The sequence below is a fragment of the Carettochelys insculpta genome, chromosome 28, assembly GCF_033958435.1.
Source record: "Carettochelys insculpta isolate YL-2023 chromosome 28, ASM3395843v1, whole genome shotgun sequence".
NCBI lineage: Eukaryota > Metazoa > Chordata > Testudines > Carettochelyidae > Carettochelys > Carettochelys insculpta.
This window is the reverse complement of record NC_134164.1, coordinates 8785199-8804324: the sequence shown is the minus strand read 5'-3', so window position 1 is coordinate 8804324 and position 19126 is coordinate 8785199. Positions and strand designations below refer to the sequence as shown.

Here is a 19126-nt window from a genome sequence, read left to right as displayed (position 1 = left end):
GCTCCTAACTGAGCAGGTCAGATCGCCCGTTTGCCCCTCATTGTGTTGATGCACTCGCACAGGAAAGCACGCTCCACCTTCACACGCCCCGTCTGCCAAGTCACGAGCCCCCATGCATCTCTCCACCACTTACTGGCCCAACCTTCCCCACGTAAGAACAGTCACACTGGGTCAGGCCAAAGATCCATCCAGCCCAGTATCCTGTCTTCCAACAGTGGCTAATGACTGGCGCCCCAGAGGGAGTGAACAGAAGAAGTGATCCCTCTCCTGTCAAACAGAGGCTAGGGACACCATTCCTACCCATCCACGGATTTAACCTCCACAATTTTTCCACCTCCATTTTCAACTCTGTTAAAGTCCTGGTCTTCACAACCTCCTCCAGCAGGGAGTTCCACAGGCCGACCCTGCGCTGTGTGAAGAAAAACTTCCTCTTGTTAGTGTTAAACCAGCGACCCACTAATTCCATTTGGTGAGCCCCTGGTAGTTCTTGAGTTATGGGAACAAGTAAATAACTTTTTCCTGTTCACTTTTTGCACACCTGTCTGATTTTATAGGCCTCAGTCATATCCCCTTTAGTCTCCTTTTTTCTAAGCTGAAAAGTCCCAGGCTTAGTACTCTCTCTTCATATAGCACCTGTTCCAAGCCCTAATCCTTTTTGTTGCCCTTTTCTGCACCTTTTCCAGTGCCAATATAGCTTAATATCCACACACACACACACGCAACTCACAAACTGCACTCACAGATGCCCCCACCTGCATTTCCATTCACCCTCACAAATTCACCCACATGCACGTACAACTTTTCCCAACACACCATACTTGTGCATGGCACACTCCTCCAATTTACACGTGCACCAGCCTACAAGTGTACACAACCTCCCTGGGAAATAAACATGCACAGACCTGTGTATGCAAGTAACAGGAGTCTCAGAGGTGCTGCCAGTATCCTCCATTCTCTCCCCATGTGGGAATTCTGACTTGGTGCTAAAGGAAACCCTGATTCCACATTCTTTGACCCCTAACATCTACTTTTGCCTCCTCCCCCAGTACAACACTATCCTGAGCGAGATGGACAATGTCTACTCCACTGCCAAGGTGTGTCCTCCAAACCAGACCACCAGCTGCTGGGGTTTGGAACCAGGTACGGAGTTGTCCCATCCCGTCTTCCTACCTCACAAAGCAGCCCCACCTCTGAAATGTGTCTGATGTAGGACAAGTGTCAGAGAGGCAGCCGAGTTAGTCTGTATCTTCAAAAACAAGAAGTCCTGTTGTACCTTATAGACAAAATATCTGTTAATCTATAAGGTGCCACAAGACTTCTTGTTGTTGATGTCGGACAATCACTCTCATGCTTCAGGGCATGAGCTGATCGCTGATGGGGTCAGGAACTTTTCCTCCCTATATCCCCCAAAGCCCGTGGTGCAGTGTTGCAGAGAATGGGTAAGAGCCCTCAGCCCAGGGACTCCTATTCTTTCGTTTTCTGAACTTCTTGCTCAAGAAGTGGGCTTGAACCAGCAAGGTGCTGAGCATGCGCAGCCTCTGCTGGAGCCAATGGGAGCAGAACAGGATCAACACCTTACAGATTCAGGCCCCTTCACAAACCTTCTGCTTGCTGGCCCTGTAGCTGGGAGGAAGGGAGAGATCTGCCATTCGCCACGAGTGCTCTCAGAAAGAGCCAGGCTCAGCCACCCCAGTCCTCCCAGCACTAAAGTCAATGGGAGTTTGGACAGTGACTTCCCTGGAATTTGGAAGCTCTAGTCGAGGTGAAAGAGATCAGACTCCTTCAGTCAGGTGGGCAGGGCCGAATCACCTCCCCTTCCCTGAAGTGATGTACAAGTGGCCAGACATGTTGTGGGCCTTCAGGCTCCTTCTCTGAACTCTCAGGCACTGGACAGGTGAGGACGAGGGGTCTAATGGCATAGCTGCTCCTACACAAGAGAGTTCTCTGCATCCCAAGCCCACCCCAGAGCACCAGCTCCTGCCCAGGGGGCACTGGAAAGGTGCTACCAAATAGGAGATAGAACCATTGGTGGAGAAAGCGGGTTTTGGGCAGCTCCTGACAGTTGATAAAGCCAGCAAGCTATCCTGCATCACAACCTTGACTCCCTCCACAGCTGCACAATCCTGCTGTTTGGATCTGGGGTGATTGCTCATCATGTTACAGGCACAGGGGCCATTGGGGTTGGTCTGCAGACGCCCCACCATTCCCGAGGGGTTTGGGTTGTGGCTCATTGTGGAGCCAGGAGACTCTCTGGCATTTGGTTCTCAGCTCAGGCCCACCTCTGCTGTATACAAGAGCTGCAGAGACCCTGAGGGGAGTTCACACTCCTCCCTCTGCCCCAGCCTGTGTCTGTGCTGCTGGGGTTCCGTGAAGGCCTAGGAAGTTGGGGAGAAACTCCCCCTGCACCCCACAAAAGCTGGCTTGACTCCCCGATGTGTTTTTCTCTTTTGCACCTCAGAGATAACCAACATCATGGCCACCTCCCGCAGCTACAAGAAGCTGCTCTATGCCTGGGAGGGCTGGCACAACTCTGCTGGAAATCCCCTGAGGCCTAAGTACGAGGAGTTTGTGACGCTGAGCAACGAAGCCTACGGGATGGATGGTGAGAGGGACATGGACTCTTGCAGATCTCAGTCACAAAGCAGGGGAGGCGAGGAAGCCTCCCAAAGCAGCCCCACCTCAGAAATGCCTGATGAAGACCAGTCATTCTCATGCTTCAGGGCATGAGCTGATCACTGGCTGGGGTCAGGAACTTCTCCCCTCTGCATCCCCTCATGTCATGGTGCAGCGTTGCAGGGAGTGCATTTGAGGAGTCAGGGTCACCCCTTGTCTGGGTGTAAAAGAGGAGCTCATGGGACCCCCTGCTGGTGGAAGAGAGAGTGAGGAGAGCCGTACCCAGGTCGATGTGCACTCTCCCATGCCACATCTGCCCCTAAGCGATGCAGGAGGGGCCAGGGCCTATTTCAGCACAGCAGCTGCTCTGCCCTGGGGCAGCACCGGGGCTGTGTTTCCTCATCCCAGCTGCACTCTTGCTCAGCTAGACATCTGTGTGTCGTGAGATCAGTAGGATTCTGCCTGAGCTCAGACTCAGGCCCCCTGCGTGAGATCCTGGGGCCTGACCAGGCTGTCTCTGAAGTAGGGCTTGAGAGCATGCAGCAAAGAGAACCTCAGGGTGGCCCTAACCAGTGCCTAGCAGAGTTCTGGCCACGCCCCCTTCCCTCTGGCCACACCCCCATCAGTACCACAGGGGGATGAGTAGGGACATAGTGCTGGCTCTGCACCAGCTGGGGATTCCCCCATGTCCTCAGCTGGCAGCTCACCCTATGGGGCAAATGTCCCTTCTCAGCAGGCACCAGGGCTGTCTCTGCCTTTTACGCATCCCTCCAGCTGGCATCCTTCTCCCCCCAGGGATGACTGGGTGTAGAAAGGCCAGGAGGGGTGGTCCCTGCAATGCCGTCCCAAGGTAAGACTCAGCAGTTCATTGCCATTGGCCCTGTGTTCTCTGTCACCAGGTTTCAAGGACACGGGCGCTTACTGGCGCTCCTGGTACGACTCACCCACATTTGAGGACGATCTGGAGGGCCTGTACCACCAGCTGGAGCCTCTCTACCTGAACCTCCATGCCTTTGTCAGGAGGAAGCTGTATGACCGCTATGGCCCCAAGTACATCAACCTCAAGGGCCCCATCCCTGCGCATTTACTGGGTAAGTGGGCAGAAGCGAGGGAGACCAGCCCCTCTCCCCCTCAGGAGACTGGGGTGTGCCTTTGCAGGTGCTCCAGGAATGTGGGGGCGCAGACAGGAGGTCACCAACAGGGAGGAGAAACTGGGGTGAGCTGAGGCAGCAGGATTTGGGGGAGGCACCTGTAGTTCTGCTCCGGATACGGTCTGTGCAAGGAACACTTTCCCCTGTGTGGAGTTGATAGCAGCAGGAGTCTCAGCCTCAGCCTCTGGATTTAAAGGCAGGAGCTGCTGCTGCCTGCCATGAAAGCACAGGCTCTGTTTGTGTCCCAGCCACAGCCCCAGAGGAGGACTTTGCTCAGTGTGAGTAACCGGCACGCCCTGCACGTGTTCCCGGCCTGCCCTTCCTTGCACCAGCGCAGCTGGGAGATGCCACCTGTGACAGGGGCCGCTTTGTGTTGTGCTCCCCCAACGAGGCAGCAACACTGAGTTGAGGCCCAAGGGCTGCAGGAGCTTCTGGGTCACTGATGGACTTGGTAGCTATGGGAGATCTGACCAAATGAGGTTCTGCCTGGGCCTTAAGGCTCCCCAGCCCCCCTCAGACCCAGGGGTGGCTGCATTTCAGGTGTGCGACCTACCCGTGGTTTGCAGAACGTGTTCCCCGATTAGCTGTGTGACGCTCACTCATGTCAGGCCAAGGGAGTGGCACAGCTGCATGAGCTGGGACCAGACTGTGCTCTGCTTGTTATCAGCCCAGAGCAGCTGCTGGCAGCAGTTTCAGGTCTCCCCAAAGAGAGGAAAACAGCAGGGGGAACAACCCAGACAACTCTGGGACTAGGTCAGACCAGTCAGTGCTGGGACTGCACCGGTGAGGCAGGAATTCCTGGTGATTTCATACTGGAACAGATTCCTCCATGCATCTGTGCATGCTAATTACACGCCTTTGAAGCTGAATGACTGCTCTGCGATTGGCTGGGGTAGAAGATGGGGGGGGGAAATGGGAATTACTTGGAGGAAAGCTTTGTGCATAGGGTGGCAAAGACTATATCGAATGATCCTGGATGCAGTAGTGAATGGCAGAGCACCCTGTGCCCACAGCACCTCGCCAAAAGGAGCTCAGACCTGGCAAAGGTATAAAGCCACCTTGCCACCACTGCCCCATCTCCTCCCTCAGCTGTTGGCACCAGTGTCCCCTGTAAGCTGAGCAAGTGGGGGGGGCTGCCCAGGAGAGAGTCAGGTGCCACTCAGCTGATTAGCAGAACGCCCACAGCCACCAGCATGTGTTTATTGGTGGTGCATGTCTGCGCATGCCTTGGTGCACATAACAAAATTTATTCCACCCAGGGATGGAAAGAAATTAGAGGGAGCCCTGGAGGGCATTAGTAACCTGCACATCCATCGTGTTGCACAGAGGTGCGAAATGGCATCACAGAGCCACTAAGCAACTTGCCTATGATCTTCCCGTGAGTCAGTGCCAGGGCAGGTAACAGACCCTGAGAATCCAGGCTTCTGTGCTGTGCTCTGGCCATTGGACCATGCTTACTCTTATTTCAAGCAGCGACAGCCTCTCCTCCTGGGGTTACTCCAGCAAAGCCAAAAGGAGCTGAATGGCGAGTGGAGTGAAGGAGCTGTCACATTGCTTCTCCCAGCTGAGCCCTTGCTGCTCTACAAAGCTCCCTGGCCCCAGGGCTGCTCCAGCAGGGGTGTAAACAGCCATCTCTTCTGTTGAGCTACTTACAACCATGCCCAGACCGCTCCCCAGAGGAGACTACTTGGATGGGCCCTGAGCTCTCTCCAGAGTCAGCAAGAGTCAGAGCAAGAGCAGCTGCTGCTGTAGCAGAGCCCTGAGCAGGTCTGCTCTCTCTGCAGGCAACATGTGGGCCCAGCAGTGGAACAACATCTACGACATGATGGTCCCGTTCCCGAACAAGCCCAACCTGGATGTCACCAGCACCATGGTGCAGCAAGTAAGGACCTGGCTGCCATTTGCTGCTATCATTTAGCTTCCTGCTTCCACAGCCTGACGTGGTGCTTGAGCACTGGGATTGTGGGTAAAGGCAGGCCAATCACCCCTGCAGGAGAGGAGGGAGCCCTCCCACTGCCCTTGGAGCCTCTCCCTGTATGCCTCTAGCAAGGCAGTTGGCAGAGGACTACCCGTAGTGATGGGGGGTCCCTTTGCTCCCATGCTACGCCTGGAGCATCTCACTCCATTGGAAGTCCCTCTTGCAAACTGCATCCCCCAACTGCACCGCAAGAGGCGTAACCACAGAGACACCACGGGAGCAGTGCGCTCACCTCCTCTGAGTGCCTGCATGTACAACTACCCACAGACAGGCTCAAACCTGGGGCCTCTGGAGTGCAGTACAGGAGCCTCTACAGGTAGAGCTAAAAGCCTCTGGTCGCTCAGCTAAGGCTGCAGAGGAGACAGTCTGTTTCTTTGTAAGGGGTCTAGGGGCCACTACATGAGACAGTGACTCAACCTAGGAGTCGGGGTTACACATAGCCCTGGCCAGAGGACAACCCTGTATTGATTCCTGGTTGCACTAGAGTCTGGCTGTTCAGATTCCCAGTAACAGAGAGGACAACACCCCAGAGCCAGGCCCCTGGGAGTGACTTAGCATGGTCAGTCCAAGACCAGCAGCAGAGGGAGAAAGGTGGGCCAAGGCGGGGGAGGGCTGCTTGCAATTTGGGATTGCCCAAGGACATCTCTCCCTCCACCCCTGGAGGCAGTGAGGCCAATCACAGCAGGATCCCGACTCCTGTTGGCCCTGGTCAGCCAGAGAGAGGAGGAGAAGCCCCGGGCTGGGGCAGAGAAGGTGTCTGAGAACTTGACCACAGTTTAGAGCTTGGCTGCACTGAGTTCTGGCGCCAGACCATGGCCATAGAGCCGCACAGCTGCATCCTGCCAGCACAGCCCCTGGGAGCTGGTGCACCAGGGCTGTCGACACTGGCCTGTTGTCAGTGGCAGTAGCCCTCAAGCCTGAGCCCAGAGCAAATCTAATTTTCTGGGGAGGGGCTGACAAAAAGCTGCCAAGGGCAACTCTTGGCTGCCCTCTCAAATGTCTTCGGCCCCATCCAGGTGTAGGAGTGTCACTGTGTGCTCGGGGAGGGAGGGAGTGCTCCCTGGAATGGGTCAAATTCCTCTTGGGTACAGCTGTGCTGCAGTCCAGGGGCCTGGAGCCAGGGAGGCTTGAGGCAGAGGAGAAGGGGGAAGAAGGAGGGAAGACGGGGGAGGTAAGCAGGAGGCAGAGATTTCTGCCCAGGCAGACAAACAGGCAGACTGCAGGCAGCTGGACCTGTGGAACTAGCCAAGCCTCACTGACGTGCCTGCAGCCAGAGCAGAGCTCCGGGGTCTCTAGCTCACCTGCTCTCAGCACAGCCAGGAGCAGTTAAAGGGAGATTCCTCTGCCAGGCTTGTGTCTCCCACTGCCGGGCTCGGGAACTGCCCTCTGCGGGCTGGGCTGGAGACAAGCTGCAGAGGCCAAGCCCTCTTGGAGCCTGGTGTTGTGGGCAAGGATAGAGGATTAAGGAGCCAACCCCATGAACCTGATGTCTCAGTGCCCTGCGCCTCGTGCCACCATTTGCACCCATGCATAGTGAGTGGGGAAAACTCACCACTCAGTTTGCCTGTACATGAATGGCTGCAGAGCGAGGAGTGTGCTGGGGTCTCTCTGGCCCCGCGTCATTCCCGAGGGCTCTTGCATTGTCCTCCCAGGCTCCACACGATCGTCCAGCTTCAGGGGGCTTGGTCAGGATTCACAGGCCTGGCAGTCTAGCGAACGCTGGGGAATGCAGCCGGACAGTCGACGTCAATACCCATCGCCCTACATCGGGGTGGTGAGGCCTAATGGCTGCAGTCCATAGACCTCACTCCGCTGTCGGGGCAGCGCAGCGTGATGGCTAAAGTCCATAGACATCATCCCTACAGTTGGGCAGTGCGGCCAAATAGCCACAGTCAATATGAATCGCCCCTGACATCAGGGCAGCACAGCCTAGTAGCTAAAGTCAATATACCTCCCCCCTGCAGCTGGGCAGCGCGGCCTCACTGCCTATTTGGACCTTGTCAGCTGAGGCCCAATCACTCTGCATAGGCCCTGTGGCCCTGTCACCGTCCCCCCTTATGGGGGGTCCCAGGAGTCAGGGTTGGGGAAGCTCAGGCCCTCCCCCTCCACCGAGCTCCAGCCCAGGGCCCTGGTGATGGTGGTTGTGTCACCCCCAGCCACCGGCTCAGCAGGGATCCCCACCGCAACACACTGAGATCCAGGGTCCTCTCCTGGTTCCCTGCCCTGGGCTGCTTCCATCAGGAGCTCCTTCCCCACTGCTGGCCAGCCCCAGCTGCCAGGCTTCCCCAGCTTTTATACCTGGGCTGCACCTGGAGCAGGCCCAGCAGGGCCTCAGGGGCGGGGCCTTTTGCCCCATTCAGTGGGGGGCGGTACGCCCCGTCGCAGGGCGCCCATGTTGTTCAGTGCGCTGCTGCTGGCATCCTCTTAGCTCCTTGTGTCACCCAGGCTGCCCTGCCATGGCGTATCTGGCAGACGTCTGCCGGAGCTGCACCTCCCTGAGGACCCATCTCTTGGAGCAGGGGGCACTGGCAGGACAGCAGTGGGGCCAGCAGGAGGGGAGGGAGGAATCATTCCCCTGTATCTATCCTGGGGATCAGCACAGGGCCCTGTTCTCCAGGGCTGTGGACCTGGCCCCCTCTACCTCTCCTTTGAGAAGGACGTGACCCTCCTGCTGCTGAAGCTTGTGCGGCCGGCCCGGGGGGGCCCTGGCCCCAGGGCAGCCTCCTCCTGGCGCGGGTAACCCTTGGCTCTGCTCGCCCAGAACTGGAACGCCACGCACATGTTCCGGGTCTCCGAGGCGTTCTTCACCTCGCTGGGGCTGCTGGAGATGCCGCCGGAGTTCTGGGAGAAGTCCATGCTGGAGAAGCCATCAGACGGGCGGGAGGTGGTGTGCCATGCCTCCGCCTGGGACTTCTACAACCGCAAGGACTTCAGGTGTGCAGGGGCGGGAGGCGAGACCCCCAGGAGAGAGACGCTAGGGGGGTGCTGGAGCCCCATGCACAGCCGTGAGAGGGGAACCACCACCCTGTTATCTCTGCCAGGATCAGGAGGGAGGGAGAGAGCTGGGTACACCTGCCTCAGCACATGCTGGTCCCATGGCCTCGGATTCCCAGCCCCACCCCACGGCTGCTTTCTTGCTAGCAGCTCCTGCGATAGGAGTTAGGCCTGGCCAATGCCTACTACCCCCCAGCCACGCCTCCTAGCCATGAAACCATGCCGGCAATTCTTCCCACCACATCTCCTAGCCACGAAACCGTGCCGGCGAACCCTCCCTGGGTGACGCGCCCTGTACATCTCCTAGCCAAGGAACCATGGTGACAGCAACCTCCCCAGCGCAGACACAGCTGTGCCGGGCTCTGTCCAAATAGCTGCTGTGCTCCCATCCCGGCAGAACTCCCTCTCCGAGCAGCACATGCTGTGTCTGCACTCAGCGTAGGCGTCACCTTGGCAGCAGCTGGTAATGAAGGTGGTGGTTTGTCTGGCTTAGGAGCCTGTGTTCTCCCCTCTCCGCTGACCTCACTCTCCAGGGTCCCACTTTGCATTGACCCTCCCCAGCACCCAGGGTCCCTGCTGTGCTGCTGTGAGTGTCCATCCCCGGGGGGTGCTGGAAAGCGATGGGAGGGTATCCTCCAACCCCGGAGGTGGGTGTTCGGTGAGGGTGGGGAGCTGTGTGGTCAGGTGACTCTCCCTGCTGGCATGTATCCCAGCAGGGGAAGTGGAGGAGCAGGCAACTCCAGCCCCTCCCAAAGGGTGCACATGGCCAGGACTCTGTCCCTCGCCCTGCAGGATCAAGCAGTGCACCACGGTCACCATGGAGCAGCTCTTCACCGTGCACCACGAGATGGGGCATGTTGAGTACTACCTGCAGTACAAGGACCAGCCGGTCAGCTTCCGCAGCGGGGCCAACCCCGGCTTCCATGAGGCCATCGGTGACGTCATGAGCCTCTCGGTCTCCACCCCCGGCCACCTCCAGAAGATTGGGCTCCTCAGCCACGTGACCCAGGATACAGGTACCAGCAGGGCTGTGCCCCCAGGGCCCTGGGAACTGGGACGGGGGCAGGGAGAGGGCCGGGTGGGCAGCAGGTGCAGGGAGGAAGGACACCCACAGCTCCTTTAAGATCAGCGACTTTCCACAAGTTCTTCCCTGGCCAGCCCTGTGCTGCTGCACCCTACTCCTGGCATCTCTCTGAAGGGGAAAGCGGCTCTCCCCTGCCTCCAGTGTGCAAGTCACCAGCACTGCCATTCACGTCCAAGTGTGTCTTCAGGGTGGAGCGGTTTTGGCTCCCTGCTATCATGACATATCATCCCCTTACCCCCACCAGCGCTTGTGCTCTAAGCCTGTCACAGGCTGGCCGGCCCATGGGAGCATCCAATCCAAACATTTCCCTCCTAGCTTCTGCGGGCTTTGAGCCATTGTCACTCCTTGCCTGTGGGCTGCTCTCTGTGCTGGCACCCCTCAGATGTCCAATACTAGTGCATTTATTTCTACCCACGCCGAGCGCTTGTGCAGCATTCATTAATCAAGAGCTCTCAGAGCACTTCCCAAAGGTGCATGAGTATTGTTGTCACTGTTTGACTAAAGGAGAAACTAAGGGACAGGTGGGTTAAGTGATATGAGCAAGGCTATACAGCATGTCTGTGGCAGAGTTTAAAGGTGACTGGCAGTCTAGACTTATTGGCCCCTTGTACCAACAATTAGTTTGTGCTGCTTCACCAAGCAGCACCCAAATGTAATGTCTAGATCCTCAGCTGGTGTCAGTTGGCCCAACTCCATTGACCTCAAAGGAACTACACCAATTTCCATGTGATGGGGATCTGAGCTCAGGTGCCCAGAGAGGTGGGCAGTAGAGAGGGGCCATGAGCCTAAGGAACCCACCTGGCCTCTCCTGGCCAACCACAGGGCAGCAGTTCACTTCCCTTCCAACCTTTCCCACACACCCAGCCCAGTCCAGCCAATGGCCTGTGACTCAGGGCTGGCCTGGGATTGGCTGTGTTAAGTAACTCCTGCCAACGCTGCACAGGCAGCTCCAGGCTTTTCGGCAAAGTGAGCATCTTGGCATGGAGGAGGGGTGTCCGCGTCAGTGTGAGGAAGATCACCAGCAGTTAACTGCTCCTGATGAGAGTGGATAATTTGCTGCTCTGGGGGATGCTAGCCAGGGCCTTACTCCCTGAGACCTCGGAGAGAGTGAGTCTAGCACCTGCCCTGCGCGCTGTGTCAGCATGGGGTCAAATGCAGGGACCCAGGCAACTCTTCCCAGGCTGAGCCCTCTGGCTCCCATTGGGAGGCAGGGTGCTCAGCAACAGTCTGGTTCAGGCCCATGAATGTCAGGGGACATTTTGCCAGAACGTCTGCAGGTGAGCAGCCTCCAGCAGGGGTCTGACCTCACTTGTTCTGATGCAAAGCAGGATTCAGAATGCTGCCTGAGCCAGGAGAGGTTCAAGCCTGTGTGAGGAGCAGAGCCGGGTCCCAGGTTTGGAAAGGGGCCCCAGGCTATCCTCCAGCTTTGCAGGCGTAACTGCCAACAGGCAGACTCAAACCTGGTCCTCTGGAGCTTAGTGCATGAGCCACTACAGTCTGAGCTAAAAGCCTGTAGGCTCACAGCTAAGGCCATAGAAGAGCCCGTCGGTGAGTGGTCTGGGTGCCACTGCATGGGACAGTGTCACACCCCGTAGATGTGTGGGTTGCACAAGCACCAGGAGTTGCACGGATCCTATGGCAAGAGCAGGCTGGTGTCTGCCCCCAGAGGTGCCAATGTCGACTCCCATAGCAGCACCCCAAGTGCTGAATCACAGAACAGCTTGAAAACCCTGTGTCTTGTAGCAGCCCCTTCTTCCTCCCACCAGAACAGAACTCCCTTCCAGAGCTGTCCCTGGTGCATTCCTGGAGCTGGGATTGAAAGCTCCTTGCAGACAAGCAGTCCAAGGAGAAGCCAGCTCTCTGGGCTGGGTTTCATGCTTCCTTTCCAATGCAGGAAGTTCTCACAGGACGTGCCTCTTAGGGCCAGGCCAGCTCCAGCAGCTAGCTCCTCTGGAGCAAGGCCAGGCTGCCCAGAATCTCTCCGGGAACTGGACTTCGCCAGCACGTGTGTTGAGCCTGCCGGCACCAGCTCCAGCCAAATGCATTTTGCAAACTACTGCTGTCAGCAGCTGCTTTGCAGGGGAGGAGACATTCCTGGGACCGGATTTATGCTGATGATTCTGAGTCCTGTCTAGAGCCCCACACAGCTGTGCCAGTGTACCTCCGGCCTGGCCTGCAGCACTCCCAGCGGGATAGGAGCAACCAACAATGGGGCCCCCCTGGAGTAGGTGCTGAACAGACAGAGCAGTGGTGAGGCCCTGCCCCGAAAAGCGATGGAGATGGAGATGGAAATGGGCCAGGCAGATGAAGGGAAAGGGGTAGATCATGCAGAGAATGGCAGCAAATGGCATTATTTACGTACTTGTCAGCTGGGTGAGGGGAGCAGAGGCTCAGCTCACTGGAAAGAATAGGGGAGGGGAATAGGGCAGGGGTCAGAGGGTAGAAAAGGAGTGAAAAGACAAAGGGAGGAGAAGAAGGTTGAAGCCACCAGCCAACCCCAGGGCCGAGAAAGTCCAATCAAAACAGGAGAAAGTTTCCAGCACTCGGCTGTGGCTACTTCCGCACCCCCCAGCCCCATCTATAGCCTGGCCCAGGCCCAAAACATAGGTTGGTCTATTTACATCCCTCAAGGGCCTGCCAACTTCTCGCCCCTGAGCACTGTAATGAAGCCAGCCTGTGCCCTGGCGCGGACACCGCTAGGCTGACAGAAGAACTCCTCCGTCCCCCGCGCTGGCGCCTCTCGCGGGGAGGGGCTGACTAGAGCGACAGCAAGAGACGCAGTGTATTGGCGATGTAACTTCTGGCTGGCTCCCCTCTGCCGTTTTCCTGAAGGCTGCATGGCGGGGGGTGGGGGCACCTGGGCAGGGTGGGGTGGGAGTGCTGCCCACTCACCCCCGTGGGGGAAAGGTGTCAGTAGTAACTGGTGCTGACCTACAGGTGCTTTGCTGTGTAGATTGATAGGCTGGTCCCACCCTCACTGAACCCAGGGGAGTCTAGCCAGTGACTTCAAAGAGAGAAGCAGAACCACCGTGGAAACACAATGCGCACGCGCGATCTGGTTCCCCCCTGCCCTGCACCACGCACACTTGTTTCCTGCCGTGCTCAGCAGGCTTGACTTGCTCAGCAGGCGTGACATTCTCCCAGGCCAGAACGCACCAATTCACACTCACTTTGCACAGACCGCAGCACCAGGGGCCTGTTCCCTGCTCACCACTCAGACAGCAGCAGAGTCAGTTATAATTACCCTCACCTCTGGGCCCATTTGGACTGCCAGAGAGGGGCCTAGTGGGATTGAGAACCAGGCCCAAGGGGCAGAGCCGTGGAGACAGCCTGGGACTCTTCTCATCCAGGTTGGTGAAAAGGTGACTTTCATCGTAAGTGCAGGTTAGCGCCGGAAAAGTCCTGTGTAGTCCCACCCAGCCTGTCTGACCTGGGCGAAGGGCAGGCTAAGCTTCTGCTCTGTACTTACCGGCATTTGGTCAAGTTTTCAGGATTTCCAAAGCCTTTCTCCGGGCACCTTGTGCTCACGAGTTCTCCTGGGTGGGAAGCTTTTCCTACCATCTGGCCCCTGCCCACCCTTTCTGAACTCCAGCCCAGCAGCAGGGCCCAGGGGAAGCCTGACCCTGTGTTTGGACACAGCCCTGGGCAAACAGCTCCTGGGAAAATCAGTCCCTGCCTCTAGCTCCAGCCCTCAAATACTTACCAGGCATTCAGCCCAGGTCTGGGAATCTTGCTGTCTGGGTAGCCCAGCAATCACATCCACAGCTCCATCCCGGTGCTCCCTCTCCCTTGCTGTAATCTCTCTGCTGACAGGGCTCCCAAAACTGTGCCCTGCATCCCAGGCGCAGCTACGTCAGAGCTGCACAAGGGGAGGCTCCAGTCTGTGGGAGGGCTTGGCTCAGGCCAGACAGCCAAGGAGGTGCAGGCTGGTTCCAATGGAGATGAATGGCAGCAGCTTTTCTGCTGCTGAGGTGGCTCACCAAGAGCCAACTCTGGCATCCAGCTGTACGAGAACTGATGTTTCAATTCAGTGGCCAACCTGGAACATGGAGACAAAAATGGTTTTGGGTTAAACAAACTTTTCCTTTATTTGGAAGGGCTTTTTAAAGAATCGCTTTGCGGGAAAAGCAACTGAAGTAAAATGGGTGTGAACTGGAAACCAAAAGTCATTTTGAATGGGAAATACAACTCTTCAGGGGCATTTTTTCCAAGCTGGAACAATATGGCAAATTCGCTGTGAACTGAGACAGTGTTTTCCTGGCTCTGAATGTGCATTTTTTGGTGGAGAAAAGATAAAAAAGTTTTGCTAAAAAAAGAAAAGAAAAGTGCCACCCTCTACCAGCTATAGTCAGGAGAGCCAGGGAGGCGTGGCTGTGATGCTGTTGCTGATGGAAAGGGGCGCATCCCTCCCCTGCTTCACTCCGGCTCTATTTCGTGCAGAGAGTGACATCAACTACCTGCTGAAAATGGCCTTGGAGAAGATCGCCTTCCTCCCCTTCGGTTATCTCATCGACCAGTGGCGCTGGAATGTCTTCAGTGGCCGCACCCCACCCAGCCTCTACAACTACGACTGGTGGTACCTGAGGTAATGGGCACACTGGTGGGTATGTGGGTGTGTGGGTTTGTTCCTGCATGCGCATGTCCCTGCATCAGTGTGCACATATGCAAATGCGTGTGTCTGTGCATGGGTGTGTGAATATGCAAATGTGTGTGTCGTGTATGGGTGTGTGGCTGGGTGTGTATGTGGGTGGGGGTGTGGCTGGGTGTGTATGTGGGTAGGTGGGGGTGTGGCTGGGTGTGTATGTGGGTGACTGTGTGGCTGGGTGTGTATGTGGGTGGGTGTGTGTGTGGCTGGGTGTGTATGCGGGTAGGTAGGTGTGTGACGGTGTGTATGTGGGGGGGCGTGTGGCTGTGTGTGTATGTGGTTGGCTGTGTGGCTGTGTGTGTATGTGGGTAGATGGGTGTGTGGCTGGGTGTGTATGTGGGTGGGTGGGGGGTGTGGCTGGGTGTGTATGTGGGTAGGTGGCTGTGTGGGTGGGTGTGTATGTGGGTGGGGTGTGTGGCTGGGTGTGTATGCAGGTAGGTGGGTGTGTGACGGTGTGTATGTGGGGGGGCGTGTGGCTAGGTGTGTATGTGGGTGGCTGTGTGGCTGTGTGTGTATGTGGGTAGGTGGGTGTGTGGCTGGGTGTGTATGTGGGTGGGTGGGGGGTGTGGCTGGGTGTGTATGTGGGTAGGTGGCTGTGTGGGTGGGTGTGTATGTGGGTGGGGTGTGTGGCTGGGTGTGTATGTGGGGGGGCGTGTGGCTGGGTGTGTATGTGGGTGGCTGTGTGGCTGTGTGTGTATGTGGGTAGGTGGGTGTGTGGCTGGGTGTGTATGTGGGTGGGTGGGGGGTGTGGCTGGGTGTGTATGTGGGTAGGTGGCTGTGTGGGTGGGTGTGTATGTGGGTGGGGTGTGTGGCTGGGTGTGTATGTGGGGGGGCGTGTGGCTGGGTGTGTATGTGGGTGGCTGTGTGGCTGTGTGTGTATGTGGGTAGGTGGGTGTGTGGCTGGGTGTGTATGTGGGTGGGTGGGGGGTGTGGCTGGGTGTGTATGTGGGTAGGTGGCTGTGTGGGTGGGTGTGTATGTGGGTGGGGTGTGTGGCTGGGTGTGTATGCGGGTAGGTGGGTGTGTGACGGTGTGTATGTGGGGGGGCGTGTGGCTGGGTGTGTATGTGGGTGGCTGGGTGTGTATGTGGGTAGGTGGGTGTGTGGCTGGGTGTGCACGTGGATGTCTAGAAATATCTGACATTAAGCCTCAGACATGGGCCAGGTCATGCACCATGTTAGCGTCCCCTCTTCCTTCTCGTTTCCTGTTTACTCTTCATACGCCAAGGGGTGGCTCATCCGAGTCTTTCATGCTAATACTGTTCATTTTGCTCCCTGCCCCCACCTCCACCCCTTTGTTTTGCAGAACAAAATATCAGGGCATTTGCCCTCCCATCGCAAGGAACGAAACCAACTTTGATCCTGGTGCGAAGTACCACATCCCTGGCAACACCCCCTACATCAGGTACGGGAGCTGCATGTGAATTGTGTCTTTGACCATGGGCATGTGGGGATGTGCTGGACCAATCCACTGGCATGCAGGGGTGGGGGTGCTGGACCAATCCACTGGCATATGTGTGGTGGTACGGGGGGTGGTGGTGGGCCAATAAACTGGCATGGGAGGGTGTGCTGAACCAGTCCATTGGAACGTGGGGGTGTGCTGGACCAATCCACTGGCATGCGGAGTGGGGGTGCTGGGCCAATCCACTGGAATGTGGGAGTGAGGGTGCTGAGCCAATCCAGTGTCCTGCAGAAGTGGGGGTGCTGAGCCAATCCACTGGCATGCAGGAGTGGGGGTGCTGGGTCAATCCGCTGGAATGTGGGGTTGGGGGTGCTGAGCCAATCCACTGGCATGAGGGAGTGGGGGTGCTGGGCCAATCCACTGGAATGTGGGGGTGCTGAGCCAATCCACTCGAATGTGGGGGTGGGGGTGCTGAGCCAATCCACTGGCATGAGGGAGTGGGGGTGCTGGGCCAATCCACTGGAATGTGGGGGTGCTGAGCCAATCCACTGGCATGCGGGAGTGGGGGTGCTGAGCCAATACACTGGAATGTGGGGGTGGGGCTGCTAGGCCAATCCACTGGCATGAGAGTGTCTGCTGGACCAATCCACTGGCATATGAGTGTGGGGGTGAGTGTGATGGGCCAATCAACTGGTGTGGGAGGGTGTGCTGGACCAATCCACTGGCATGCGAGTCTGGGGGTGCTGGGCCAATCCACTAACATGATATTGACAAGGACGAACTCTAGTTCAATGGGGCACATTTATCTGTGAGCCCCTGGAAGTGGCTGTGGCTAGTGGTCTGGATCAGACAGGTGGTGCAGATCCACAGTGAGGGGCATCCCCAGAGCTCAGTCATCCTTTGTTGTCCTTCTAGCGGGGAGTTCTTCAGGCTGGGATAGAGACCCCCTGGCAAAGCTGCCCTGAGTAATAAGGGGTGAACCGTGTCATGTGGTACCTAAGTTCATATGTGGCTGGGCCCAGTGAGAATTAAAAGCCTTAAAATTAATGACAGCTCCTGGAGAGTTTCATGTAGAGCCTGGGGAACCGAAAGGTGTTTGATGCTATCACCCCATTAATGGCACAGTGCACAGAATCACCCTCTGCAGAGCTGTGAGAGGAGCCCAGATCTGCAATGCCAGGGGGCACTGTGGGTCAGGGATGGGATACAGTGCAGTATGGGGAGCCCAGCTCTGCAATGCTAGGGGGTGCTGTGGGTCAGGGATGGGGTACAGTGCAGTATGGGGAGCCCAGCTCTGCAATGCTAGGGGGTGCTGTGGGTCAGGGATGGGGTACAGTGCAGTATGGGGAGCCCAGCTCTGCAATGCTAGGGGGTGCTGTGGGTCAGGAATGGGGTACAGTGCAGCACAGTGTGGGGAGCTCAGGATGGCAGTGGCATAGGACCAGAGAACAGCCCAAGAACAGGTGAAGTGTACCAGTGTGCCTGTCTGATGCCGCTGCTCTCATCTCCTCCTCTCTGGCAGCACAGAAAGCCCAGGTCAGACTCTGAAAGAGCCCAGTCACGCCAGTCACCATCTGGGCAATTTTCTGCTCAGAGTGATTCCAAAGATGAGCAGAATGCAAATGGCAGGAGGCCTCGGGCAGGCACCTCCCCCGCCCCCAGCAGCAGAGATCAGCTTCTCTTTCCCCTGCTCCCATCACAGCCCCAAGGACCATCAAGTGGCACTTGCTTTCTTGGCAGGTACTTCGTGAGCTTTATCCTGCAGTTCCAGTTTCACAAGGCCCTGTGCCAAGCGGCCAATCACTCCGGCTCCCTTCACACCTGTGACATCTACATGTCCAAAGAGGCGGGAGCGAAACTCAGGTGAGAGCTGAGGAAAGAAGGGGGTGAGCTGCCCAGCCTGGAGCTGAGCCCTGTGGCGGATGGGTTAGGAGGGACCCTGAGGTCTCACAAAAGGCAGGAGGGATGTTCTTCGTTCATCCCTAGCTCCCTTTCTGTTGTTCCCTCTGAGCAGCTGGCGCTGGCCATTGGCAGAACACAGGATCCTGGGCTAGGAGGTCTATTGGTCTGAGATAATGTGGCTGCTCGTGTGGAGTCAGTGCATTAGTTCACATGAGGGGGGTAGGTGTTGGCCTTGCTTCCTACTGACTGGAATTCCAGGAGGCGGTCAGTCTCATGGTAGGAGCAGCTGAAGAAGCTTAGGCCAGGTCTACATTACCTGGAAGATCAACCCTGAGCACGTTGATCTTCTGGGGTTTAATTTCACGCACCTGATAGGGATGCACGAAATCAACCTATCGGGTCAGCAGTTGGTCTCTGTACTCCTCATTATTGTGAGGAGTAAGGGAGGTCAGTGGGAGAAACTCTCCTGTCCATTTTCTTCAATGAGGATAGCCAAGTAAGTTGATTACAGATAAGTCAAGTCTTGCTACGCAGTTGCTGTAGCTAGAATTGCTTATCTGCAGGCAACTTACCTGCCTAGCATAGCTCATGCTGTAGCTTGAGTGGTAGTGTGATTGCTTAAAAAGCACAGGTGTCCCGTTCAAGTCCTGTCTCAGGATGGGTCCTCTGTGTGGTAAAAGCTCTAGTTGCTGCAAATCCAGCACTAGTGTAAGAGGGTGCACAGCCCAGCTCTCACATCATTAAAAGCATGTAAATGAGTTAGGAGCCTGAGTTGCTGTTTTTTCCAAGAGGAGTTAAGTACATAGTGAGAAGAGATGCTCCCTGACCGCTAGGTGGCACGCTACAGTGAGAGGAGGAGATACTTCCCTGAGCCCAGGGTGACCAGTTGATCCCTGAAGCCTGGGAATTGGTGTCCCATATAGCTTGTGGCTCAGGGCAAATTGTTGGGAAGCAGGGCACAAACCCCAGACTGTCTGCGAGTTCCACACTTTGGGTTCATCAACCAATTATCAAGTGTGAATCCCTCAGGCACAATAATAGCCTAAGCATGGAGTCACGTCACAGACAGTTCCCTGGATACCCACCTCTACCTCATCAGCCGGGTGAAGATCTTTTGGTGACAGATGGTCCTTTACACCAAGAATCAGTGATATCCAGCTTAATCCCAGTCTCAAAGGCTCAGTAACTTACCCAAGTGAGTTTCACCTTAGTTCTCACAGCAAAGACAACTCTTGTACCCAAAGCTGTAATAAACCATGTAAAGATTTATGAAGTCAGAAATGGAAATTAGAGTGTTATTTACAAAATTAAAACAGGAATATATATACCCACTGATCAGTTACAATCAAGTTTCAAAAGA

General features: G+C 56.5%; 1 protein-coding gene across 1 annotated transcript in view; it reads left to right on the top strand.

The window, feature by feature from the left end:
• ACE (angiotensin I converting enzyme) overlaps positions 1 to 19126 on the top strand; it is a 63681-nt gene that overhangs the window by 23677 nt on the left and 20878 nt on the right. Inside the window, exons 3-11 of the mRNA XM_074979162.1 lie at positions 1047 to 1140; positions 2459 to 2602; positions 3513 to 3704; positions 5549 to 5646; positions 8504 to 8676; positions 9529 to 9752; positions 14261 to 14405; positions 15769 to 15867; positions 17605 to 17727. Coding sequence (XP_074835263.1) covers positions 1047 to 1140; positions 2459 to 2602; positions 3513 to 3704; positions 5549 to 5646; positions 8504 to 8676; positions 9529 to 9752; positions 14261 to 14405; positions 15769 to 15867; positions 17605 to 17727 — 1292 coding nt within the window. The remainder of the gene's footprint in view (positions 1 to 1046; positions 1141 to 2458; positions 2603 to 3512; positions 3705 to 5548; positions 5647 to 8503; positions 8677 to 9528; positions 9753 to 14260; positions 14406 to 15768; positions 15868 to 17604; positions 17728 to 19126) is intronic.